This window comes from Haliotis cracherodii, unplaced genomic scaffold (genome assembly GCF_022045235.1).
Source record: "Haliotis cracherodii isolate W230 unplaced genomic scaffold, xgHalCrac1.p SCAF_2, whole genome shotgun sequence".
Classification (NCBI taxonomy): domain Eukaryota; kingdom Metazoa; phylum Mollusca; class Gastropoda; order Lepetellida; family Haliotidae; genus Haliotis; species Haliotis cracherodii.
The window spans coordinates 4,089,659-4,117,056 of NW_027266275.1; the positions used below are offsets into that span (position 1 = coordinate 4,089,659).

The 27,398-nt window shown below is 40.2% G+C and overlaps 2 protein-coding genes across 2 annotated transcripts in view; one reads left to right on the top strand and one right to left on the bottom strand.

Annotated features, from left to right (window-relative positions):
* Positions 1-24: 24 nt before the first annotated feature.
* On the top strand, positions 25-9,744 carry LOC139469520 (double-strand break repair protein MRE11-like). The gene is made up of 8 exons (XM_071251711.1): positions 25-144; positions 2,660-3,726; positions 4,056-4,149; positions 4,680-4,777; positions 5,486-5,577; positions 7,831-7,950; positions 8,201-8,628; positions 9,216-9,744. Exons 2-8 carry the CDS (start codon positions 2,694-2,696, stop codon positions 9,388-9,390), a joined length of 2,040 nt encoding a protein of 679 aa, XP_071107812.1. The 5' UTR covers positions 25-144; positions 2,660-2,693; the 3' UTR covers positions 9,391-9,744.
* A 1,604-nt stretch (positions 9,745-11,348) lies between these two features.
* LOC139469527 (ubiquitin carboxyl-terminal hydrolase 7-like) overlaps positions 11,349-27,398 on the bottom strand; it is a 47,485-nt gene continuing 31,435 nt past the window's right edge. Inside the window, exons 18-33 of the mRNA XM_071251717.1 lie at positions 26,293-26,424; positions 26,080-26,143; positions 24,691-24,792; positions 24,396-24,495; positions 23,543-23,635; positions 23,351-23,418; positions 21,998-22,152; positions 21,602-21,769; positions 21,370-21,478; positions 20,620-20,697; positions 20,319-20,422; positions 19,817-19,985; positions 19,239-19,286; positions 18,385-18,456; positions 12,761-12,857; positions 11,349-12,309 (exon numbers count right to left, since the gene is read on the bottom strand). Coding sequence (XP_071107818.1) covers positions 12,203-12,309; positions 12,761-12,857; positions 18,385-18,456; positions 19,239-19,286; positions 19,817-19,985; positions 20,319-20,422; positions 20,620-20,697; positions 21,370-21,478; positions 21,602-21,769; positions 21,998-22,152; positions 23,351-23,418; positions 23,543-23,635; positions 24,396-24,495; positions 24,691-24,792; positions 26,080-26,143; positions 26,293-26,424 — 1,666 coding nt within the window. The 3' untranslated portion in view covers positions 11,349-12,202. The remainder of the gene's footprint in view (positions 12,310-12,760; positions 12,858-18,384; positions 18,457-19,238; positions 19,287-19,816; positions 19,986-20,318; positions 20,423-20,619; positions 20,698-21,369; positions 21,479-21,601; positions 21,770-21,997; positions 22,153-23,350; positions 23,419-23,542; positions 23,636-24,395; positions 24,496-24,690; positions 24,793-26,079; positions 26,144-26,292; positions 26,425-27,398) is intronic.

Below are 27,398 nucleotides of genomic sequence, written 5' to 3' on the forward strand. Positions count from 1 at the left end.
TGGGCGCCACCTACAATTTTCCCCGCCACGGGACACGGAAACGGGATATAACACGAAATATAAGGAATGAATTTCACGTTGACATGTGTAGTATCTTGACGACCAGTGGATAGTGCGACATGTATTCCAACTGACAACTGATGTGTAAGTGTCAGTGAGGCAGATCGTGTCAATAATCAAACTTACTGCTTGAGATTATGATGGTTGGGAGGTTTTCAAAGCTTGCAAAATGTCAGCGCCGTTCGTAACTTCATGTGACAGCCATGTATTCGGCGTCAACAGTTTGGGATTACTGTTAATCTGTTAGTATTCTTCTATTGTTGTTCGAAATTCATGAAACTACCTGAATAAATCATTTTACGATTATCATGGTTATAACAACCCCAAAGATTCACCTAATGCTATATAATGGCTGCAAGGATCCGCAGGTCGGGTGTTCGAATCCCATTTTGACCACACTACACAATGAAGGTTGGTTTCCGAGAAACATGTACTGTTAATAAGGACCCTGCTTAGATCTCCATTCTTTTAGCTGACTTGTCATAGCAAATGTGTTTTGACTTGACTGAGTTCATAGTGGACTAAGGAGACAGGACGTCGACCTTTCTGAAGCTTTGTTTGTAAACAATAGGGATACCTGTAAATAATCTAGTCTGCATCAGACAATCCAGTGATTGATATCATGACAGGATGTGGAGAATAAATACTCGAACAAAAATCATTTTTTACATTTTAAGATATTCTTTCAATGAAAGTTAAACCTTTTGGACTCATGTTTATCTAAATGTGTTGACTCATCAAAAATGAAACATATAAAAAAAAAAAGAATGAACTGTGATAGAGGCATATTTATATTGTAATCTAGGCTTTGGTAAACACTGGCTTCTAATCTAATCAAACTGGCAATTACTTTTTGGCACTCATCCATAATAAAAACACAAGCTTATTCGACAATTTCCCTCTTTAAAAAAAACAAGACTGAAGCCAGTTTACGTAGCACTTGCATGGTCGGCTTCACTGTGTGGATCTCTAGTGTTTTGGTTTGAATGGGTCATGTGATGTCACACATGGAAATCATTTCATGCATGGTTTAAGAAAACACAACCCTCAAGGTACTGCCCCATTAAGCAAAATATTACAGAAAGAGCCAAAACAGAAAAATATGTGTTTCTGATTACCCGACTGAGACTAATCTAAAACAAATGACCCTAAATCTTTGTTCTGTAATTTTCTCAAAATTACTGTGTGCATATATGTTTATATCAGTGGAACTACCAAGGAAACAAATCTGTACTGAAATATGCAAGTTAATCCCATTATTACCCTATCTGGTTTAACAATATCATATATCTTGACTCATGTTTGTAATATATTTCATTCAATATTGTTAACATTTAAAAAATTCGGTGAAATCGTGTGTGAACTGATCAGCAGATCACACAACTCACCGTTATTAACAGCAACCATGATCCTATTGAAAACAACTTTATTTGTAAGAGAACGGATACATATATCATAATGCCATACTTTGACACTTTAAAAGTAATGTTTGTTGTAGTGCTAAGCTTATGGTTATTGTTTTAATACTGGTATATGTAAAATGAAGTAACAAAGGCAAACTTAACTCTGTTGTAACTTATCAGCATTTAATTAATTCTCTAAACAAATAACTATTGGTAGCTTAGTAATTGAATGAACATCACTTTGGGCTGAATGACTGCTTGATGACACATCTTGCAGAAGATCGTTGAGCCAAATATTTCAGGAGGAATTATGTGACCGAAATGTGTTTTACGTCCACAAATGTTGTGTCAAGTACTATGTATCCCTTTTGTTACTTCATTTCACTGCAGGGGGCCACGGGTGGCCCAGTCGTCTAAGGCGCCGGATTCGCTGTGCAGAGTTGCGTTCCTTGGGCACGCCAGAAACCTATGATTGTGGGTTCGAATCCCGGTTCGACCAGATTATGTTTCTAGGTTTGTCAGCACCATACCTGTGCTCGTGGGTTTCACCGAAGTGGTAAATGTCTGAGACCTGCATCACTTCGGGCTTTCCTCCCACATTAAGCTGACATGCCGCGATATAACTGGAATACTGTTGAAAGCGGCGTTAAACCCAACTCACTCAATTCACTGTAAGTATTACTTTATGGTAAATTGTGAGGTTAAGTTGGAGTCAACTTGTGGTGAATGTTACTATGGAGTCAACTTGTGGTGAATGTTACTATGGAGTCAACTTGTGGGGAATGTTACTATGGAGTCAACTTGTGGGGAATGTTACTATGGAGTCAACTTGTGGGGAATGTTACTATGGAGTCAACTTGTGGTGAATGTTACTATGGAGTCAACTTGTGGGTAATGTTACTATGGAGTCAACTTGTGGGGAATGTTACTATAGAGCACTACAATTGTTACTAGAGATAGCCTGTGACTGATCTTGAACCAAATGTGTAAATTAACACATATATTCCTAAGAGTGACCGTCATTTGAACTATTGTGTCAAAAAGGTATTTCTTAGAAATAAGTTGCCATTCATGTTGTGCATGCTGATAGGTAATGTCAAAAATATACTTGAGTAACTTGTTACATTTGCCAAACAGTATACCTTTTTACTGTATTACTTTTGATCAGTGTTGATTAAGTGGTTGACCATTTTCAGATGTTTGCTGCAATCTTAACTCCTGGTATTAATAATGTCCCGCCCAAGAGATGATGATCCGGACATGTTCAGGATTATTGTGGCCACAGACGTCCATCTTGGCTACATGGAGAAAGACCCAGCTCGTGGAAATGATTCTCTTGTGTCTTTTGAAGAAATTCTGGAGATAGCATCAAAGAACGATGCTGATTTTGTCCTGTTGGGCGGGGATCTTTTCCATGAGAACAAGCCGTCCCGAAGAACTCTACATGGCTGTATGGCTTTGCTACGGAAATATTGTATGGGAAATAAACCAATCCAGTATGAGTTTCTCAGTGACCAGTCAGTGAACTTTGACCACTGTCAGTTCCCTACGTTAAACTATGATGACCCCAACTTGAACGTCTCCATGCCAGTGCTCTCCATACATGGTAACCATGACGATCCAACAGGACAGGGAAACTTATGTTCGTTGGATATTTTACACACCGCTGGACTTGTTAATTATTTTGGAAAGACATCTAATCTGGAGAAGATTCAGCTGAGCCCGCTGTTATTTCAGAAGGGAAATACAAAAGTGTGTTTGTATGGACTTGGTTCGGTGCGAGATGAACGCTTGCATCGGATGTTCGTACACAAGAATGTCACAATGCTACGTCCAAAGGAAAACCAAGAGGATTGGTTTAATATGTTTGTTGTTCATCAGAACAGATCTAAACACTCCGCAACAAATTACATCCCTGAGCAGTTCTTAGATGATTTCTTGGATTTGATAATTTGGGGGCATGAACACGAATGTCGAATCGACCCCGAGTGGAACGGCGTTCAGAACTTTTATGTAAGTCAGCCAGGAAGCAGTGTTGCAACGTCTCTGAGTGAGGGAGAAACAGTGAAGAAACATATTGGGTTGTTGCAGATTAAGGGAAAGGATTTCATGATGAAAAAGATCCCTCTTGAAACAGTGCGTCCATTCTATATGGAGGATATAGTTCTAGGGGAGACCACTCTTAACCCTGATGATCACAATGTGTCAAAACAAATGGAGGCCTTCTGTACGGAAAAGGTTGAGACATTGTTGGACAAAGCAGGTAATGGCTGCAAATTCATTCTGTGTCTGAAATATGACCCAAATCCTATTGTCAACACCGCTACAGAAAGGTATTTTGTTTCCCTTTCTGCCTGCATCAGTTTTGCCCTGCACATCTTGTGTATTTAATGGGTTGGTGGTTAATGACAACATAGACAAGGGCAGATAACTCTAAAAAATGTTCAATGCCATGGTCATGTATAGTTTCCCTTCTATAGTAACCCTTCTTTCCAGTCTGAGAACCCTTTCTTTTTATAATTTTAAATTATGACGAAAGATTAGAAAATGAATGACAGTGGCCAATTTTTGATAAACTATTTTGTATTTCAGCTATGGAGCACACAGGCAACAGGAAACAGCCAGATAAAGCCCTCATACGACTCAGGATCGACTACACTGGCTTTGAACCATTCAGCATCCATAGGTACACCATTCTGCTAGTTTGTTGCTAAGATTTGCAAATCAGTTGCAAGTTAGCTGCTCCAGACAACTCTCTTTTTCAGGATCAGTAAAAATACAGAAAACAATTTTAAACATGTTCATGATGTATGCCTGGTTAACCACACGGAAGACTCATGTGAAGATCCGGGTAAGAACTGGTCTAGAGCATCCCATGCTTGATGTAAGAGGCGACAGGATCGGGTGGTGAGACTCGTTGATTTGGTTGATGCATGTCATTGTATCAGAATTGTGTATGTTGATGCTTATTATGATGTCCATCACTGGATTGATGTGTGTAGATAACCATAGATAACCCCTCATACCACATGTTCCCAATAGTCATGTCTGGACTTGATTATTTTCAGACCGCCATCATATAGCTGGAATATTGCTGAGTGCACTGTTAAACAAATAAACAAACAAAACAGAATCATACCAAATGTCTTATGGTCATAGTGGTACTGAATTTTTGAAATTTCTGTTTCTTTCTTCAAATCTTCTATCTGTTTTCAGGTTTGGTCAAAAGTTTGTGGACCGAGTGGCGAACCCCAAGGATCTAGTGTTGTTTCACCGCAAGAAGGCTGGCGTGAAGAAGGAGGAGAGTGGTGCAGGTGGTCTTTGATGGAGTTGGTGTAGCCACAGGAAAACAGGCCCCTGCTTTTCCATAGTTGTAGACCTCAGACATGGCTTAACACTGGAGTCTTTAGGGGACAGTTGTACTAGGGGGTAGTTGTATGTAGCCAATAAAACTGCCCCTTACAGTTGCCCTAGAGTCAGCTGATCGTGAATCTCGGGGCAGAATAGGTTCCCAGTACAACATGCCTTTGCAAGAGCCCACTGCCATGAGGACTGGGTGCTTGCAGGTGTTGGTGATTATGTGTCATTGTAAGGGTGTTGATCATTGCTCATCATGTCAACCATGTTTTGGGCGGTTGGGTAGCCTAGTGGTTGAAGCGTTACCTCGTCATGCCGAAGACCCAGGTTCGATTCACAACATGGGTACAATGTGTGAAGCCCAGTTCTGGTGTCCCCTGCTGTGATATTGGTGGACCAAACTCACTCACTCACTCAGCCATGTGTTTTCCGGCCCCTTGTAATATAGCTGAAATATCACCATGTGTTGTATTGCATGTGTAGGCAAAGTGTTACTGCTAGGTTCACTGATGTATTATTATGTTCAGAAGGCAGATGTTCGTAAACATTTGTTGCAGAAGATTAAGAAGTATGTTGCTGTCTTGTATTGCCCAGTGATGGCATTGATGAACAAGTTGAAATGTCAGAGTTTCCACATGTTAATACAATCATTATTTGTCCTACAGACAATGAGTTGTTGGCCATGATCCGACCCCAGTCTCTGGACAGTGCGCGAGTGGAGGACATGGTGCGAGACTACTTCGTCCAGGTGGAGGAGGTCAGTAGGGGAAAGGGTACAATCTCAGCCTGACTGTAGGACCACACACAGGCGTGTGCTCAGTGGTCAGTTTTGTTTGGGGGTGGTGGGTAGCCTAGTGGTAAAAGCGGTCGCTTGTCACACCGATGACCCGGGTTCGATTCCCAAGATGGGTACAATGTGTGAAGCCGATTTCTGGTGTCCCCCTTCTTTATGATGCTGGAATATTGCTAAAAATGGTGTAAAACCATACTCCCTCCCTCACTTTTGACATGTTTGTCAAGTGGATATTCAGAGAGAGTGACAAGTACATGTATGAGTGGGGCTGGTTGGGAAGCCGCATGGTTAAAGCGCTCGCATGTTACGCCGAAGACTCCTTTATGATGCTGGAATATTGCTAAAAGCGGCATAAAACCATACTCACTCACACTCATGTATAAGTAAAGGTACTGCTCAACATTTGACAGGGGTGTAATTTCTTCAAATACACGACCTCTGTTACATCATAGCCTTCCTTCCTGATGTAATACTAATAGAGGTAATATTCTTAGAATTCTACACAGTGATAACTATTGTTTAATAATTCCTCTGGATACATCAGACAAGAAGGCTATAATGTAACAGAGGTACTTTTCTTTGAATTATACACAATAATAACTTGTTTAATTCCGGTGTGTAAAGGACAAAATAACAGAATTAAATGTCAAAATTTGAGTAGTAAATGTCTCGGTGTCTGATGCAGCAACGTGTTTAGTGTGTCTGCCTGTTGAGTAACTCTTGTGAAGTGGTCATGTGTCGCTCAGCCAGGATGGACAGTCAGTATTTATTATGGGCACCATATGTAATAAGAGCACAAATATGTCGCCTTGGAGTGGTGTAGACGGAACACGGTCCTGCTTGGTTATTGATAGTAGGGGCAGTCGGGTAGCCTTGTGGTTAAGGCATTTGCTCATCATGCCAAAGACCTGGGCTCGATTCCCCACATGGGTACAATGTGTGCCCATTTCTGGCGTCCCCTGCTGTGATGTTGCTGGAATATTACTAAAAAAGCAGCATAAAACAATACTCACTCACTCACTATTGATAGTATTCTAAGCCTAGGGATACTGGGCTGAATAGGCTCTCACTATTGAATGCTTGTCGTCAAGGGCAGCTGCAGTGAGAACTGTGATGTACAGGTGCAATGATAACAGCCAGATTTGTATTATAAGAGATTTGGTGACTGGTATATCTGGTGTTACGTGATCGCAGTGATCAGCTGATATTGTTTTCTGAGATGGGGGGAAAACATTGTGTCATTGGAAAACATAAGTTTATTAAAAATGTTATTACATTTTGGGAGCCATGCTTTGTTGCGCGCTATAACCAAGTTAGCGCTATATTAAAGAGCGGAATAGTGAGGGAACACACAAGTCACGGTCGAGGCTTACGCTCTCTTGATCGCGGAAACTTTGTTGACACCTAAGTCAGACTATAACAAATATGACATTTAACGAGTCAAAGTGTGGCATTTAAGATATTTTCCATTCTCAACTTAAGTTCGTTTCAAGGCATAAATAGCGGTAATCTGATCGTTGTTGCTGTAAATGTGAGTATTGCGTGATGTGCTTGCGGTGATCAGCCGATAATGTTTTTTTGAGATGGGGGGAAAACATCCTGCCAGTGTAAAACTTGAGTTTATTAAATGTGTAAGTAGATTGTGGGACCCATGCCCATAACCGAGTTAACGCAATATAGAGGGACGCTATATAGAGGGGCGCAATAGCGAGGGAAAGCTATCTCTTATTCTCACTTAGTAGGTGTAACATTTTACTGAATTTATTAGTTTGATATTGGGCGAGTACATTTTAAAATAGGGCAAGTAAGACTTTTGGCCATACTTGCCCTTGGTCACGTAACTTTTTCATTATTTTTCAACCCCTGTATATAACTGTTCTAAATATATAGGCTTGACTTGGAAAGTAATTTAGCTCGTAATTGTGTTTCGGAAATTAGCTCCTTTGTACACATGCTGAAAAAGCTTCATTGGGTATTTACGCATGCTGTTTTTATACATTTGAGTTTTTCATTTAATGCACGCAAGTTAATTGGGTTTTGAATATTTTTTGGGGGTATTTTACGCAAATAGCTGCTTATCTGTAGCTCTGTTGGGTGTATAATATTCGTATGGTATACCAAATTGTCTTTTCTGGTTGGTGGTTTCTGTTCCGTTCTGATTTGGACAGCGATGTTAACTATTTCAGATGTTATACTTTTACTCACTCACTGTTGCAGACAAGCAAGCTGCAGCTGTTGACAGAGAAGGGGATGGGGGATGCGGTCAAGGAGTATGTGGACAAGGAGGAAAGGGAGGCAATCTCGGAACTTGTCAAGTACCAGTTGCAGAAAACACAGGTACACTTCAAGACGACTTCTTAGCACTCTCCCAATAATAATAATAATATACAGGCAAGTACAAAGAACTACTGGTACTAAACTTCAGCCAACACATAACTCAGCATGATGCACACTTCCTCAGATTAGTGGGCAAGTGCCCTTTTATATCTTGAAAATTATTTTCTTTCACATAGGAGAAGGTATGATATTGCAAATCTATGTCAGAATTTATTGTATGAAAATATTTAATTGTCATTATTTGTTTAAGCATCATCTGAAAGTCCGGAACGCCAGTGAGGACAGGATTGACACGGAGGTGACAAATTTCCGCGAGGAGCGGAAGAAGAGGAAAGAGGAGGATGAAGAAGTTGCGGAGGCTCTTAAACGTGCACATTCCATGCGCTCACAGACCCTGGATCGCACCAGCGAGGATGAGCGGATGAGTCTTGACTCTGAGGAAGAAGCAAAGCCGACGAGAGGTCGAGGTCGTGGACGAGGGAGTCGCAGCAGAGGATCTAAGGAAACAACCCGAGGTCGAGGATCACGTGGTGGTAGAGGGTCTCGTGGAGGCAGGGGAAAAAATAAGGAGCCAGTTATTGCAACCAATGGGAATAGATCCATCATGGATGCCTTTGCATCGTCTTCGTCCGTCTCTCAGAGGAGTGCAAGGGGAGGAAATAAGAGAAAGACGTACAGGTAGGGACTTCCGATTCCCCCCACCACCACCACCATTTTGTCTCCACACTCAAGCTCATATTTTAGTATTAATAGAATAGCAAGTTAAGCATATTGCTTTTATGGTTATTACTTCTGTTTTATCTTCTGAAAGTTGACTTCGAACTAGAACTACATAGCATTGTATTTCTGATGAGAAATTCATCAAAGGAGTGAAACTGATGGCTGCTTCATATTAGAAGCTACCATCTCCATGTTCTAGTGGACAGAATGTCTGCACGAAGTGCCGAAGGTCGGTAGATCAATCTCGAGACACGTCATACCAAAAGATGCTAAAAGATGGTACATGCCCAGAGAGAAAGGTCGGTAGATCAATCTCCAGACACGTCATACCAAAATATGCTTAAAGATGGAACTTGCCCGGTGCTCTACATTATGGGGTGTCCATGTTAAAACTGTGGCATGGTATTTCAGTGAGCTAGCACCATAAAACCGGCATTAGTCCGGACAAGTCCAAGAGCATGAATGCACAGTTAAACCCCATTTCACCTCACTTGACATTAGAAGCATGTATGAAATTGATTTAAGGTTTTGCTTTCTTTTGACAGTGGCATGGACATGTCTGATGATGACGATATGGTCACCATTGACGATGATGACGATCCATTTGATATTTCGTCATCAAGTAGAAAGCAGAAAAGTCAGAAACCATCAAAGAAAGGTGTTGAATTTGATTCAGCCAGCGACGATGATATAAAGTCTGTATCAAAGAGACGAAGATGAAGTATGCTTATGACCATATACATAGCATCCAACTTACTCCTGTATTTAGTAACATGCAGTGTGACTGAGGCATGACTGATGAAGATTTGTACTTTGTTTTGTTAATGAATTGATGTCAAGATGCGAGGAAGTATGCCCACACAGAAAGGAAAATGTCTAGAATGTAATATACTGCTTAAAAGAAGTAAAACACTGATTTTTTCATAATCTGTCATGACAGTTCTTCTCAAATTTGATCCTGAAAACATGGCTTATATATACCATTTGTTAAGATTTGATCAGTACACTGTCCAGTTATTACAAATATCTATCATGTCTATTGAAGGAAAGGCCTTGTGTGGGTTTCACGGCTGTATCTCATGTATATCTGATTAAACTTGATTATGAAAAACCTTTGTGTTGAAGGAGTGAGTCTTGAACTGTTTTTCGGTTAATTAATACTATAAGTTGACATGCAGAGAAAAGGCACAAGTGGCGCAGGTAGTGTATGTTTGCCACTTTGGTAACAAATCCTTGCATGGCTAAGGGATGCAACTCCACAGTATGCTAACATTGAATCTAGAGATTATCTGACTGACCCTCAGGTTTTCATTCTACAATCATTTCAGTTCTTTTTGTTATCCCCCTGGTTTGAAAAACGGGGGGGATAAAGCGGCATTAACTCCAGAACCTTGTTGAAACTTACTATATAGATCAGTCTTTGAAAAATTGGGATTTCTTTTTTTCATGACAAGTTGGGGGATGTCATCTTCAGATGACTCGTTTCTCACATTATCCCCATTGGTAGTCAAAAAAGGCGACTAAATTATGAACGCCTGGGAATTGGTCTCCAGGAACCGATGCTGGTTGAAGCTGCAACTTAATGAAGTGGTCAGGCTCAGGCGACTTGGTGTCGTACTGAGAAACGGCGTGGATCAATGCTCATGTCAATCACTGATAGTCGATTCCAGACTTGATTATTTACAGGCCGCCATCATATAGCTGGAATATTGCTGAGCGCGACGTTAAACAACAAACACACAAAATTTTTATTAAACTCATTTAATTGTGTACATTTACAGTAAGGACATGACCCATATGTTTCAGGAAAGGTACAAGATTTTGACCTAACTTACATCTGGGCCAGTAGTATCATTTCTTATTACTTAGTATTCATATACAGAAATACTTCACATACTGCCATGAAATACATGTCAACATGAAATTAGTGCAAACAAGGCAAGTGCTCCGTTGTCATATTGGAATTTGTCACATCCGGTCAACTGGAAACAATGACATGTATTACATAAAAAAAGCTGCTGATGGTCTACTGTAATTTAGCAGAAGACAGTGTTGTTTGATGGAAATCATGTCACGTCTGGTCTCGGTCTAAACAGGATGATCAAGCCTGCAGTCACCATTTGTGTATGACCATGTCTTTGTTCTTGGAATTCTTGTCAAATCTAGCCAGTCATAGTAAAACACTGCTCATCTATTTTGTGAATATGTCCTGAACAGCAACAATACAAACATGGAGAATACCAAACAAATTTCAAAGATTGTGGTAGCTTTTACAATTTTGTTGATGACTTGTTAGGAATTTAAGTCACATGTCAGTGGGAAAATTTTTGAGAGAAATGAAGAAAATATTCTGTCAAACTGCCAATATCCCATACTATATCTTGGTATCCAAGTCTTGTTCTTGTCAATTGATAAAAAAGATACCATTTCAAAGGAGCTACTCATCAATTTAATGATGCATTTTAGGTCATAAACTAACAACAGTCCCTTGAATTTTGTGATGCATTAATTTTATGATACAGTATAAGGATTATGTCTTAGAAGAAAAAGAGTAGATGATTTCACTCTTGTAATGCCTCCAAGAAGGCAATTCCTAACTGCTACTCCGGCGAAGTGATACATCTGTCAAAACTGACGGACATCTGGATCCTTTACACCAGATGTAAAAACAACAGTAATTGTTTTTGTTTATTTGAGCATTTTATTCTTGGGTTTTGTTTTATTTTCGCCTAAAATGATGTACATCTCATCACAGACTGAACTGCAAGTTACCTCTGATGCAATGAAGATGGAACAATTTCATGGTAAAATTGATCCAGATTTTAAATATTCACAGACTTAAAATACATTCCACCTTCATGCACCAAACTTTGCTGTGACAAAACATACTTTATAAGACTCATTCACAACAGACAGAAATATACAAAATTAAACCAGCTCTTCCAGCTGTCCTCTAAAAGATGACCAAATTATAGGAATGAAGTTTAATCATCATCTCCATTCACAGCCATGTGATACTTGAGAAGGATTCTTCAGGAACTGGTTAAGGAACCACCAACAGTGGACAGTGGTCATGAGAAAAGCCATGGCTTCCTTGTCCTAGATATTCATTCCTTGTTAGCTTCACATATTGCTAGGTGGTATTATGGAAAGAGTGATTCTCGAAGAAAATGATAAGGAACAATAGCACTTCTAGCATACAAAATGTTTGCTATGAACATCCTGTTCACTTCTCAATTACATCTCCTCTTTGCCATTGCATGAAATCATTATATCACTAGTTTTTTGCTGCATTTTGTGAAAGATAAAATAAAAAGTCAGTAACAACGTGATAGGTGCCCCCATGTGGGCACTGGTGAGAGTGGTCGGTCCGTGAGAGTGTGACAAGGGTCCCTGCCATAGTCACAAACTCCCAGTCTGACGGCACGCGACCTCGAGGTTGGATCAGCAACAGACGAGCAGATGGCACAACGATATGACCGCTGGAGGATCATGCAAGATGATGATGACGACCAGGTGGGGAAAGGCGTCATCAGTTGTGGATCTTGATCGCCTTTTCCAGGTAGTTGTAGCGTGATCTCTTTGGCGTCTTGTTCACATGATCCAGTCCAAGCCATGGTCGGGCTTGCACACCACCTCCTGCAAAACAAACAGGACAGCTACATCTGGGGCTCTACAGGAAAACATTTATTATGCCTAACTGGCTAGTCCTACAACTAAGTCTAAACTAAGAATAAGTAGTGCTTGTACCACAGCTCAATGCTACTTTTCAGAGACTGACACACAAAAAAGAATATTTCAGCATCTGTGTTCATATGCTGTCCAATTTGGCTACAAAAGAGACAACAAATTACCCCAATGCTCTACCTTGGCTAAAATTGGGACATAACAGAGGAAAATCACTTTGGTGTCAAATGTGTCAAACTGTTTATAATAATTGTGAAACAGTACTTACAACAGAATGAAGCTTATCATTGCTTATTGGGCCATTCAGTTTGGCATAGCTGTGCATTGTTCAATTGTTTCAGCCTTGTTGTCGATGACCCAGCCCTATTTCTATTCCCGCTGTTGTACACAGACTTCTCCTTACCTGGGAGAGAGTGCGGTATGAACTGGGACAAGTTCACTTTCTCCTCGTCTTCTGAGATGTACTCCTGTCGGCCCATCACAACTACTGCAAACTTGTACTGCAAGGACATCACATACCAGTGTCATTTACATTCATCCGTCCATTCAGAATATGGAATAAGATAGATTACAATGAATCAAGAAAACACTGCTACTAGTATCTCCTGCCATGGGGCACATACGAATTTTGTTTGTTCATACAGTAGTGAATAATCTGCAAGTTAATGTTAACTAAAACAAATAAGTCCAATAAAGACTTAAGAAGAGAAAGGGACTAGGGTTGCTCTATGTGTGAAAATAACACACACAAAGGGCCCCTTCACTGGAAAAATTATTAATGGCGCCAAATCTTGAGGAGTATCATTTAGATTAGCCTGCAAAGTTTCATTCATGTAACTTTTGCAGTTTCTGAGAAAACTTGTCCACATGGCAGACACTATGCACTAAGCAAAATAACATGGATCAAGTGCTGTAACTGCAAAAATAATAATTTATGGCACCAATTTTCGAACTCGGTCTTGACAAGTATCTCTTAGGTAAGCAAGCAAACTTTTATCCATGTAACTTGAGTAGTTTCTTGTCCATAATTTCATGCAGTATGCACTAAGTGGAAAAGCATGGAGAAAGGACCATAACTCTGTACAAAATTATATTAAGAGTGAGTGAGTGAGTGAGTGAGTTGGGTTTAACGCCACTTTTAACAGTATTCCATTTATATCACGGCGTGTCAGATTAATGTGGGAGGAAAGCCCGAAGTGATGAAGGTCTCAGACATTTACCACTTCGGTGAAACCCACGAGCACGGGTATGGTGCTGACAAACCTAGAAACATAATCTGGTCGAACCGGGATTCGAACCCACAATCATAGGTTTCTGGCGTGCCCAAGGAACGTAACTCTTGGGTTTAACGCCACTTTTAACAGTATTCCATTTATATCACGGCGTGTCAGATTAATGTGGGAGGAAAGCCCGAAGTGATGAAGGTCTCAGACATTTACCACTTCGGTGAAACTCACGAGCACAGGTATGGTGCTCACAAACCTAGAAACATAATCAGGATGAATCAGGATTCGAACCCACAATCATAGGTTTCTGGTGTGCCCAAGCGAATCGGTGCTCCTTAGATGACTAGGCCACCCGTGCCCCCATCATATTAAGAACATATTTCATTTCTCTAACTAAAATAGTTTCGTAGAAATTGTGTCCCACATTGAAAGGCGGACGGAAGGACAGACAAAGTCTGTTTCTATATCCCCATAACATATAACATTGTATGTTGACAAGCCACAATAGTCCAGTAATTAAAAGGACCAGGTTCAACAAAATTGACGGAAAAGGTTTATTGCTGGATTTTGGTGCCTTGGCACCTATACATTAAAATAAAAAATAGTTTACCAAAATAGGACATGGGGAACCATCCGAAAATAGGTCAAATCCAAGATGGCCACCAGCAAAAGTAATAATAGTCATAAACGTGGAACCAATAACAAAAAACCCATTTATGATGAGTCTATCTATATTAGCTTGCCAGGATAAATGCAAAAGAATGTATATTTAACAATTTTGAAAGGAAAATTCACATAGAAATTTAAAATAATGCTTCAAAATGACGAAAAAGTACATAAATTTGTTAATATCAGTAATTCTTGCAGAACATGAACCGATTTATTATTATGTTGACGTTTTGCATATAAAATCATGCAGTTTATTGTCTTCACGTAAATAATCAAGTTAGAAACAAATATAATTGAAAAAACCCAAAGTATTCCCTTCTTCAAAATGGCGGGCAAGCATACAATGTCTTAAAGATAGACCTCAAGAACATAAAGGTATGTATAAGCTATTTTTCTTTTATAGCTAAAATGAAAACTTGTTTATAGTTGATTGGTTCTAGAGAGGAATAACTGATGAAAATATGAACAAATATAAATATAAAATTTGAAACAGAGCCTTAAAATTAACATCAACATTTGTTTAAAGGAAAATCAAGGGAGATAATCCAAACTCCGGGAAGCAGTTATTTTTCTCAAATGGTATTAGCTTCTCAGAAACTTTATTAAAAGTTAATTCAGAAGATATAATCAAGACATTTAGCACAAAAATCATTTGCTATAATCGGAAAAGCAACATTTGTATCTGGACACATGTCAACCATATTTCTATCAACTGTTACTATTCGCAGGTGACTATTCTCAACTGAAGGTGTCCTATGTAGATCACAGATGGCGACTTGTTTGCTATGTATGGAACCAGTTAACCTGGACAAACCCCAGGATTATGTGAAGTTGACAGCAAAATGCTGCTGTAAATTCGATGCACCAGACATCATATACAACTGTAGCCTGTTGGTACACAGACAGTGTCGAAGTATGCATAAAAATCCAAAGGCAATCAAAGTAGCTGAAACCTTTTGATCATATGTTAAAGCCTTAAATTTTAAAACTCACTGTTTTCTATGTGGTACTTGTACAAACATCCATATAGAAGTGTACTTCAGCCCTGCGATGGCTCTTCAGTTACTCAACATATGTCTGCAACATACTGTGTCAACAGGCAAGATGATTGGACCAAGATGGTACAGTCAAGTATTGTGCCCATATACAATCTACCAGCTGAAGAAGCTATCCATCACCATGCTTGTGATAAGAATTTTCGGAGAGGGACAAGTATACCTGCAGCTTGTATTGAACATGGGGAGGCTCCACCAAAGAAATAGAGACTTGGTCGACCGAAGTGTATGTCCTAGATGACAGCATTTGAGATTGCCATTTATTACTGGGAAGAGAATGATGATGAAACGATTCCTTTGGACAATTTGCATCACATTATGAAGTCAATGAGTGCACTGAGTGATAATCAACTACACACTACATCTCAGCTGAAAAGGGAATTCATGAATCACTATGGGAACAAGGTATTCATAACAAATCAGGCAACAACCTAACATTGCATCTCTTACGGCATATGAAAATGTTGCAAAGGTAGACAAATCCGACATGGACAGTTTGATTAAAGTTGGAGGAGGATACATTCATACGCAGGTAGAGAGCATGTCGAAACATGTTGATGTGTATCTCGACAATGAGCAGATGGCATTGATTGACACCAATCTTGATTACCCCCCACATGCATTACGCATCCTCCTTCAAGCTATCATCAAGAGCTGAGCTGAGTCATTGGGTCAGGCAATAATGCGTAATTTAGTGGATATGATAAGCCAACTCGGTTTCAGCTCCTCGTAAATTTAGAAAATTCTCGGTGACCACTCATGGTGTTCACCTAATCAGAGACATTGCAGATACATTCGTGCAATACCAGGCTGGTTATATAGATCATGCCAGCAAAAGGTTTGATGGGACTGGCTCAATCCATGCTATGGGCGAGATGGTGAGACGGAGGGTACCAAGAGTTAAGGTGGACTTGGATGATGTTAAAAAAATCAACAGTGTCAAACCATTCTCACAAAGAAATCCAAAGGCAGTGCTGGCGAACATTATCTATTCACCAATTGGTGACTTCTGTCTTGATGAAAAGAATAGCAAACTAGATAATTTGTGGAGTGCGCCACTTCTGTGTGTGTTGACCACTGTGTTCCAGTTGCATGCGGTTGCTCCATTCTGACATTCCATACCCCAGGAAGAGCTCTGAGATATTCTTGTTGATTATCAACGTGACACCATGTGACGAATCCTGTGTCAGATCAATGCTGGAGTATATTTCAAAATATGCCAGACGACATGGAATCACACCGGTTATTACAATCGACCAGCAACTTTGGTGAATTGCATACATGATCTTCGAATCACGGCCAGCTGAGAGCCCCTTGCATCAAATAGCCCTGGTCTTGGGGGGATTCCATACTTAGATGAGTTTTGTGGGTACAGTTGGGAATCTGATGGCTGGATCTGGGTTAAAGGAGATCATCACTCAAGTATATTCAGAGGGTAGTACAGATCAGATGTTGTACGGCAAATCTGTGTCACAAGCTGTGCGGGCTCATTTCTTGAGGAACCGCTTCTGCAATGCTCTTATCGTGTTTGATGGTTATTGTGGTGTTTTTTGTACCAAGGATGAGACCCATCAGAGAAGAACTGGAGGCCATCTTTCTTCAGACAAGTACAAAGATCACTGACATCTTCATCCTACAGATGATCCTTGATCCTAATCTCAGCCATTCTTTGCTCTTTGTACATGCATTGTCAGGGACCGACACAACATTGAGGCCATATGGCATAGGGATGGTCTCAGGAATATTCAAAGGTTTTCATGGTGACAGGTGGAAACCATGCAGAAATCGAGCAGGCTGGTAATCAGGCACTTGCAATCCTCTGCGGCTGTATGCCTGGCTTGGATTTGAATTCTGAACGTGTGACAAAATTCACTGAGAAGGTATCTATCAAGCTCAAATTACCTAACCCTTCGACACCTTCCACCGACATCAGATGCTGCCAGATTGCCTAGCCAACGAGTCTGACTCCAAGTGCAGACCTGGCTAGGCAACAATATGGATGCGACAGAATGGGGCTGGACGTTTCACAAGAGCAACAAGGGCACTATATTGAAACCAATCACAAGGCACCAAGCTGTCACTCCTAAATTTCTGTTGAAAATAATCAGATACAATTGCACTGGAAAGTGTGATGAAAACACATGCTCATGCAGAATTTTTTTGTCTACAATGTACCTCAGCATGTGGACAATGCAAAGGGATGACATTTTCAAATGGACCAAGTCATGACTTCTCTGACATTACTGAATAATCGTCTCTTCATGTCCAATATATGAGTGTGACTGTCTTGAACTTTAGACATTTAAATTGATAGTAAGTTTGACTTGTAAACTGTAGTATTGCAGGGTTATTCCCTCTTTATAAGGCCGTGTTAAGTATTTTGTAGTCCGATATGGAACAATTGCATTTTTTTCACATTTCGGGCAGCCGTAATTTATTTCTGTGTAAGATTTCACTTTAAAATTGTTAAATATATATTTCCCTGTCTTAATCTTATGAAGTTGATTATAAATAGAGTCATCATCCATGTTTAGATTTTGATTGATTCTTTTTTTTTTACTTTTTCGATTTTCGTTTGTATTGATGGCGGCCATCTTGGATTTGATCTATTTTGAGTGTTTCCCCAAGTCAAATTTTGGTAAACTATTTTTTTTTTTTAAGTAGACCTATCAAGGCAGTGAAATGTGTTAAAAAACCTTTTCCGTCAATTTTGTTGAACCTTCATGAAAAATAAACCTTTAATTACCGGACTAACAAAGCCATATTCATATATTGAGTCTTAAAATGAATGAACTTGAAGTAGAATCAGTAAATCATTGCATGTGTGTGCATGATGCAATAAAGTATACATTTTAAGTCTTTGAAAGGCATTTAGAAGTGATACACATGGGGAAGAGAATTTATGGATGTCAACTTCTTTATTATGAGGAACACAAACTTTCGGAGTATATGCTTACTCCTAGCTGATGAAGGAGTAAGCATATACTCCCAAACCTTGTGTTCCTCATAATAAAGGAAGCTGACATCCATAAATTCTCTTCCTTAAGTATACATTTTGTCCACATAACAGTATTTACCTTCTCAAATTCTTTCTCCGAGATGTCAAGCTTCTTCCGTATCCTTTCTTTCACTGAGGAGAAAGCTTCATTCTGGATAGAAGAATTAATTATCATGAATAACTGTACTTTCTGAAAGTTCATCAGCACAAAGTGTCTTGCTCTTAAGACTAATTAGATGCAATAGTCCCATAAATATACTGCAATCAGCAATATTCAAGTCCTATAACGGCAGCCTGTTAGCAATCAAGTTTTAGCCAGACAAACCAGATATTATGAGCAACATTTCATGTCGTTATTGAGGACATACGAAGAACCAGGTACCTGATCACCAAATCCAATTTGGTCTTCTCTTACAACAAGCAATGCTGAGTGATGGGGACCTATTGTAGCCCGGGTCTTAACAGGGCTTCACATACATGTATGTATCACAACAAAATTTCTTAAATGTCAAGTTCTTCTTGTCCATGATTGGCTCGTCATGCAAAAAACAGCATCCACATTATTGCAATTCATCAAATATTAACGGAGTGAAATCCTCGTATCGACTCTGTCAAAGCAAAGGTTTAATTATTTCAAACAATTGTCCTATCTAAACAAATCCATTCAGTTAAAAGTTCAGTTATACTGATGGAGAAATTCCTACTGCTATTATTTCATTATTAGATTTGCATCAAAACATTTACAAAAGTGCTGCAGGAGGTATCATATCATCTAGATGTCCTTGCAGAAGAAAAGTAACTTGCATGGTACACAAAGAGATGCATGATGAATGGCAAGCATAAAGCAAGGCAGGCAAGCTGAAAACCCCACACATATTGCCTAGCATACTTTCAGAGCAGACAATTAGTGGTACCATTTCTATGCATACTCACATGCTTTATCTTCAATAAAAATGGTACACCAAATGTGGAGAATACTTCCTGTAAACAGATAAAAGCATAGGATTAGAATTCAGGTAATTTCATCATGGCTCAATATATTTTAGTGATATGAGATGGGTATAGTGCTGCTTTGAACAGCATTCGAGTTATGTCACAGTATTCCAGTTTATATGTCACAGTATTCCAGTTTACTGAGGGAGGAAAGCTTGATGCAAGTCTTGGTGTACCGCTTCGGTGAAACCCCTATCACAAGGATGGTGCCGACAAACGAAGAAATATAACCCATGATCATAGGTATGGGATTGTGTGAACTGGGACAAGCCAACTGTGTTAACTCTGCCTTGATCAGCATTTCAGACACATCACAGTATTTTAACCTTATATGGAAGGTTCAGACCTTTTCCACTTTCACTTTAGTGCTGACAAACCAAGGATCATACTTTCAGCACATTTTGGAAACAGTGTATCATGTAATTAACCAGGTGGAAACACTTCTGCACAACAATCTGCAGTGTGTCTGACTCTGGCCCCCAAAGTGATGTTTAACACAATAAGGCGTTGAGCTTCACCTTGTGGAAGTGAGCAACAGGAAGGAGCAGCTCGTCCTCCGAGATGACAGACTCCTCCTTGGGAACCTCCTCCACCCGGTACGTCTTGGTCCCTGTAGCATTGAGGCAGTCCAGGGAAATGTCCTCCTTCTGTACAGCGAAGATCTTGTAGCTGATGATCTCAAGGAGGCTGAAGATTGAAATACAGAAATTGTGGTATTCTTGATGGACTGGCGACAGTCTGCTTTGAAAATGAACATCAGATCCTGTGAATATCGAACAATAGTTTCTTTTCATGATATTACTAATATTGGTGTCTTATTGTGATTCAAATGTAAGAGAAAGCAAAGAACAGTTTATGATGCAGTAGCATATTCAATTGTCAGTGAATAATTACAGTTTGTAAAAGCCAATAAAAATGTCATATATGTGACCTGGTTAAACAACTAAGCTGTTGTTTCAGAGTGCATAGAGTGATGTCCACTATTAAGTGTACTGAAGTCAGCTTATAGGACGTACTCACCGCAGTCTACCCGATGACTGGTCAGATATTTCCACCTGTTTCCGAGCCTCCTCAAGCAGGTCACTGACCTTGCCACTCTTGTTGGGATACAGAACTAGCTCCCTCTGTAGTAAACAGACATAAATGAATCCATACCAGCTGCTCACCACTTTGACAGGAGTAGGAACGAACTAACTTAAACCAAAGCCCATTTCAGTCTGGATCAAATCTCTCGGAAATTTAAACAAAACAAGAAACTTGCTACACATGTGTGAAATACTTTGATCCATCTATTGATCTGCCTGTTTGTCTGTGTACTCACCTCCTCCTTGAGATCACTGCTGACCCAGATACATTTGAAGGGGCGTTTGTTCTCCAGTTCATTGATCTTGATACTCAGCTGTAGCAGAACGTAACAGAACACATTTAGCCACATGACACCATAATATAGCTTCATATTGTGATGATGATGATAACAACAACAACAACAAATCAATGTGTATACTTATATTGTGCTAAACCCCTTACACAAGACGTATGCCCAAAGCGCTAGCATTACTACCCCAGTCAGTGGATCAGTGTGCACTTGATTTATTCAATACAGGCACCCTGGGAAGTAAGTATACAACAACACAAGCCGAAGGGTAACAGCCACATTGCCATCTCATCCTACCGGGTACCCATTCACTGCTGGGTGAACAGAGGCACATTTCAAACAAAGTCACTTGCCTAAGGGACACCACATGTGGTACATGTGCTTCAGTGTGAGGCAGAAATTAAGCTCTAGAAACTCTCAGGAGTCAAGCTGCCAAATCGGTCTCTCATCGAACTATTCTCTGCAACCAACGTTGCTTAACTTGTGACATGTGTGCTGTGCACAGGACCGCATGCCCCCACATTTAATAGTTAATAAGGCAATTGTTTGTCGTTTTTTATTGTGAAGTTGGCCATTTCGCAAGGCATGTCATTTAGGTAGTGATTTCAAAGGCCGAGTTAGGGGGTTGGCCCATATCCAGTGTCAGACAATACCTGGAAATATATGGCAGTTGAAAAGATATAGGGAATTCAATACCTGCTGATAGTAGAGTTTCTTGGGCTGCCTGGGTTTGGCATAAATAAGCAGGTCCTTCAAGGATCCCTCATATGTACAGCGCACTGGGTTTCCTGGACCATCTCGATACCTGCAAAATACACAGGACATGGCAACTTATTAATCTCTAAGAAACACAACTGTATCGATTGTATATCACACTCCAAGTCCGAAGTTTACATCATCAAGGAATGATGAAATGTGCTGAACATACCCCTGGCTCTTGAAGAACTGCAACAAGTAAGGATCTGTCCCGAGGTGCTGTGAAACTGTGTGGGCCATCTGCTCATAGTTCATCCTCAGAGACAATTCCAGGGAGAAGCCAGGGTCATTGGGGATTGATTTATCACAGAAAACGACTTCCACCCGGTAATACAGATCTCTGCAATTACATCAATATCAGTCGTTTCATTCTAATTTAACAGCAATACATGTATCTAGTTCCCTGTGAAGATCAATTGGTCTTCAGCAACCCATTCTTGTTGTAAGAGGTGACAGACTCTGTATCATTTACAAATTATCTTCCTCAGTTGTCGAATCCATATTAATTCCTCTTAGTTTCTAGTGTCTACAATTATATTCAAGACAGGACTTGAGAATAAACCCTTACCTGAAGTACTCCTTAACAGTGGGCAGCTCATAGTGGTCGAGGTCAGGCTCATCACGTTGAAAGACAAGAATGTCACCATCCATCAACTCTTCAAGGAGTTTATCAATTGGTTGGTTCAAGTTTTCAAGCCGCTCAAGGAGGTTTGGCTTAACTTCCTGCAAGGATGAAGCACATGGTCAGGGGAGATATCTAGGACTGGCATCTAGCATATGGTGTAATGTGTACTACTCAACATTTGCCGAGGACCAAAATAGTCATCTTCAGTCAAGATGTGGTCCTTAGCAAGAGTTGAGTACACCCTTATAGATCAATGAAGAATAGTTCCATTTCTTCAACAAATTAGTGTTAAAGATGGCTGGGGTTATCTGAACCGTCTTGTATGTATGTATTCATCTCAGTGGAAGGACGTAGAGACTGTTGTCACACACTGCAGTCAGCTATATTCCAGTTATATCACTGAAGCTTGTGAACAACCGGTGGTTGTTAGCATGACCACTGATGCCTGTGAATGGGACGCATTAATGGCATCATAGAAGCTATGGTATCGATGAGTTGACTTGCAGATTTCAACGTCCTTATTTTTTCAGTGTGACACTTCGGTACAGATGCTTGTACCTTTTATCAAGCAAGTCACTTTCAGCACAGATGCTAGTGCCTTTATCAAGCAAGTCACTTTCAGCACAGATGCTAGTGCCTTTATCAAGCAAGTCACTTTCAGCACAGATGCTAGTGCCTTTATCAAGCAAGTCACTTTCAGCACAGATGCTAGTGCCTATATCAAGCAAGTCACTTTCAGCACAGATGCTAGTGCCTTTATCAAGCAAGTCACTTTCAGCACAGATGCTAGTGCCTTTATCAAGCAAGTCACTTTCAGCACAGATGCTAGTGCCTTTATCAAGCAAGTCACTTTTAGCACAGATGCTAGTGCCTTTATCAAGCAAGTCACTTTCAGCACAGATGCTAGTGCCTTTATCAAGCAAGTCACTTTTAGCACAGATGCTAGTGCCTTTATCAAGCAAGTCACTTTCAGCACAGATGCTAGTGCCTTTATCAAGCAAGTCACTTTCAGCACAGATGCTAGTGCCTTTATCAAGCAAGTCACTTTCAGCACAGATGCTAGTGCCTTTATCAAGCAAGTCACTTTCAGCACAGATGCTAGTGCCTTTATCAAGCAAGTCACTTTCAACACAGATGCTAGTGCCTTTATCAGGCAAGTCACTTGCTTGGATGGATGGTAATCATACTGTTTATCAGTAAGGTAATGCTGTTAGTGACATTGTGGGGAAATTCTCTGGGGTAGATGTTGCTTAAACAACATCCCTAACAAATAAGGCATTTGTAACAAGTACTCACCTCAAAGATGATCAGTGCTGTTGTTGGTAGAAACCCTGCCTTTCGGTTTAATTCTGGCACTAACTCAACTGTAGATGAATAACAAAGCAGGCATTAGAATTCTCTTCTCATTGAAATCCCCCAAACTCTTCATGAATTATTGCATTATTATCATTATCTGTGTTTTACCCCCAACCTTATACGACGACATACCTCCTTTGGCTGATATTGGCACGTAGATATGACCACAGTAAGATATGGATTTGGTTCTGGGGTCATACAGCTTCAGGAACAGCAACACATCACCTGAAACAAGAATGTCAATTCAGCATTTTTTTTAGATGACCTAAATCTTATCAGTTTGAACTTATTGAACATGTCAAATAATTTTCTTATGTGTACTCTGAGGGGATTCCAGTTCAGGACAAATCCTCAGTGAACCATTCTTGTCTTTAGAGTGAGGCTTACAGGATCTGTTGGTTACAAAGTGTGATCTGGCTGACTGTTTCTCCTCCTCCTCAATCACTGGTTTACCTGGCCGGGATTCATTACACAACGCTCTGATGTAATTATAACATTGATGACTGCCGCACAAGACAACATTCACTCTCAAGCAAGGAGCCCCATGAAGATCCAGGTTAGAATAGGTCTTCAGCAACCCATGCTTGCCGTAAACAGTGACTATGCTTGTCGTAAGAGGTGACTAACAGGATTGGGTGGTCAGGCTCTCTGACTTGGTTGATGCATGTCTACGTAATCATCCCAATTGCGTGGATCGATGCTCATGATGTCAATCACTGGATTGTCTGGTCCAGAATCGATTATTTACAGACCACCATCATATAACTGGACTATTGCTGAGTGCAATCAAACTCAAGCAAGAATAAGAATGTTAGCTCACTGGAATATAAAAGCACAATCAAATCTGCAGTCATCACAGCCACTACATTCCCATGATATTGAGTTATGACAATCAAAGGGTACTGTTGAATCCCCATGAGACAGTCATATCTGGTATTTGTAGGGTCAGCTTTCATATTGATGATAATTTGACTTGAGTACTTACTGTCCTTATCAAAGGGAGGCAACTCCTTGAGACCACTCTCTGGGCTTAGTGTCTCAACAAACACATACCACGGATTCTCATTATCCGCAATATCGTGAATCTGAAACACAAGCAGACAGTATGCCAAAATCAGTTTTTTACAAATAGTTAATAGTTTTAGTTAACTAAAAGGTGCTCTTCTTTCACAGTGATATATAAGAGATAAGATTCCACACACAGATTGTTAAGAGGTAAGGTAATGGAGTCTAAAATCTGAGAATTGGAACATGCGATTTTTCAAATATTTCATACATACTGATTTGTGGATTTCTGTGTCAATGTCTAGAATGGTTGGTCTGAATGTCTGATTCTGGCGTGAATGGAATGGCCAAGGCCGTATCTGTTTCACAGGATATTTCTGAAAACAAAATAATACAAACAAGTTTTAGTAAAATCTTAATATGTTTTACATTTGGATACTTAGCCTTCATTACTACCTTACTGCTTCTACGGCTGCATTACAACCTTAATGCATCTTTATCAGATGGAACAGAGGAGGGGGGGGCATACCTTTTCAGATGGAATTTAGAATAAACTCTCCACCAGCCTGGGTAACTAGATAGCATCCTGAGCAGAAAAGCAGAAAACACAGAGGCACAGAGGCACACGATGATAAAGAGTAGGGGTTGTGACATCCAGTCATGGAAAAACAGGAAAATTAGAAGGGGCGTCAGCCAAGTTCTCAATTCAGATTCCTACAGCTGGAATAAGCAGGAAACTGAAACCCCCAAGTCTGGGGTAATTACTACCAAAGAGGTTGTGGGGTCTGTTCCGAGGTGTAAGAATCAAGATCGACTGGGGTTGGTGATTTGTTGCGCTACCACCAGTGGACCAGAACTCGAACACCTTGTACATCTTCAAGAGCCACATCTCAGAGATTCAAATATGGTGCAGGGAAGGAACCGAAACCGGGAGGCATGAGAGGCAGCAGTACTGGGCGTGCCAGCAGGCTCAGCACCAATGACAAAGAGGTGATCATAGCTGCAAACACGCAGGTGTGCATGCAATAGATGATGGTGGTTGAGCGAGGCACTCTACAAGTGATAATTGCAGCAAAGTTGGAAAAAAAAAGCACCTCAGCGTCGACATGATCGGCTATCTCCGAAGTCGGAGAAGTGTGCCTGTGGTCGGCCATCTTGGAATGCCCACGGGTACATTGGGTGTGTCATTTTACAAAACCCTGACATATACAGTGAAGTCACTGGGGAAGAGATCGTGGCAAAACTCACACCGCAACGCCAAGGTACAGGGGAGCATACAATCAGTGCAACGGGGGTGTGGACCTTTAGCTGATTAATTGCCCTGTCACTGTGAGCAGCATGACATATAAATTCAAAGAATTAGACAAGCAAAAGGGAGGGAGGAAGGAAGCCACACTACTACTGGGGACAACAACTTCTGTAGCCAGGCCCCTCACAGCTCCCATCTCCTAGGTATAAAAAACAGCAGTAGAAGCATAAGGTAGTAATGCAGGATAAGATTAAAAAAAAACACTTCTATTTCAAGAATTCTTCTGCACAAGCTGCAGTCCCAGTGTTACCGAAACATCAGCACAGAAAACGGTATAATTACTTACCTCAATCAAACCACAGTGAGTGACCTTGTGTTACGAACAGTATGGCAGAAATGATGTGACCCAACTTACCAGGTTGTCTCCTAATATTTCCAGGAACTCTTCTAAGGTTGCATTTTTCTTCACCTTGAAGTTCCTACGGAAAAATATGTTCAATGATTACATCACTATATGACATCAAATGGAAAAAAATGCTGTTGATTTCATGACTTCATGACTTCAAGCCGGAGAGTGAAGTTAACACCGTTATTAACTGATTTCTCTACATAGTAACATCTCACTCACCGAACATTGACTTTCTCAATGTCAAAGAGATCATTTCCTTGATGTCCACAGAAGCTGTCTTCCAACAACACCTGGACGTTCATGTACAGGTGGGCCTCTGTCCGCTCCTTCCTCTTCTGAGCATCTAACCTCCTGCAACATGACGCCTCCAACCATATACACACACTCAAGACTATATAACAAACACACACTCAAGACTATATAACAAACACATACACAAGACTATACACAAATTTATCATCCAAAACTGGCTCCCACAGGAGATATCGCTTGGATGAGATCAAGCGATATCTACACTGTAGATATCGCTGCAATGACATTACATCACAATGCTTTGCAGACCATTGTGATGTCACTGGTAACCATGACGTCACAATCAAATGACATCACTAATGGCTCTGCTACTGAAGCTGTTTGCAGTACTTTTTACACTGAAGACACTGCTAATAAATGTCTACAAATTTAAAAAGTTGAAAGAATGATGTTGGATGATAAATAAAATCTCACCCTCGTGTCTTTTGATATCAAATATATCATCACTCGTTGATAATAGTGGCAAAAATCCTCGGCAAGCCTCGGAATTTTTCCACTTTTATCAACTCGGGTTGATATATTTGATATCAAAAGACACTCAGGTGAGATTCTCTATATATATACACATATACTGAGACACATGGAAAATTCAAATCTGATTTTGCACTGGAATAACAAAGAAGAAGAAAATGTTAAATGTGAAAAGAATGACTGATCATCAGACAAGAACATTTCATGAATGACAGTCACAATGAGATTGGATGACAATTTGAGACCACAAAAATGACCCACCCCAAAAGAAACAGTGTCTTGCAACCACCACTGGCCTGTGTAGATGCACATAGAAAAAGAAAATATATCCACAGATGTCTCACAACCACTGTTGAAATGCTCCTCACACTGCTGGCAAAGTTCATAATATCAATCCCTGCTAGCTGGAGAAAGTCATTGTGGAACAACAGCTGTTGACAACAAAGATTTCTTGATGCATCGTTGGGCCGTCATAGCTCCATGCACAATGAGGAGATCAATCCTGAAGTTGGCATTGATTATTGCCCAAACCATGATTCCTC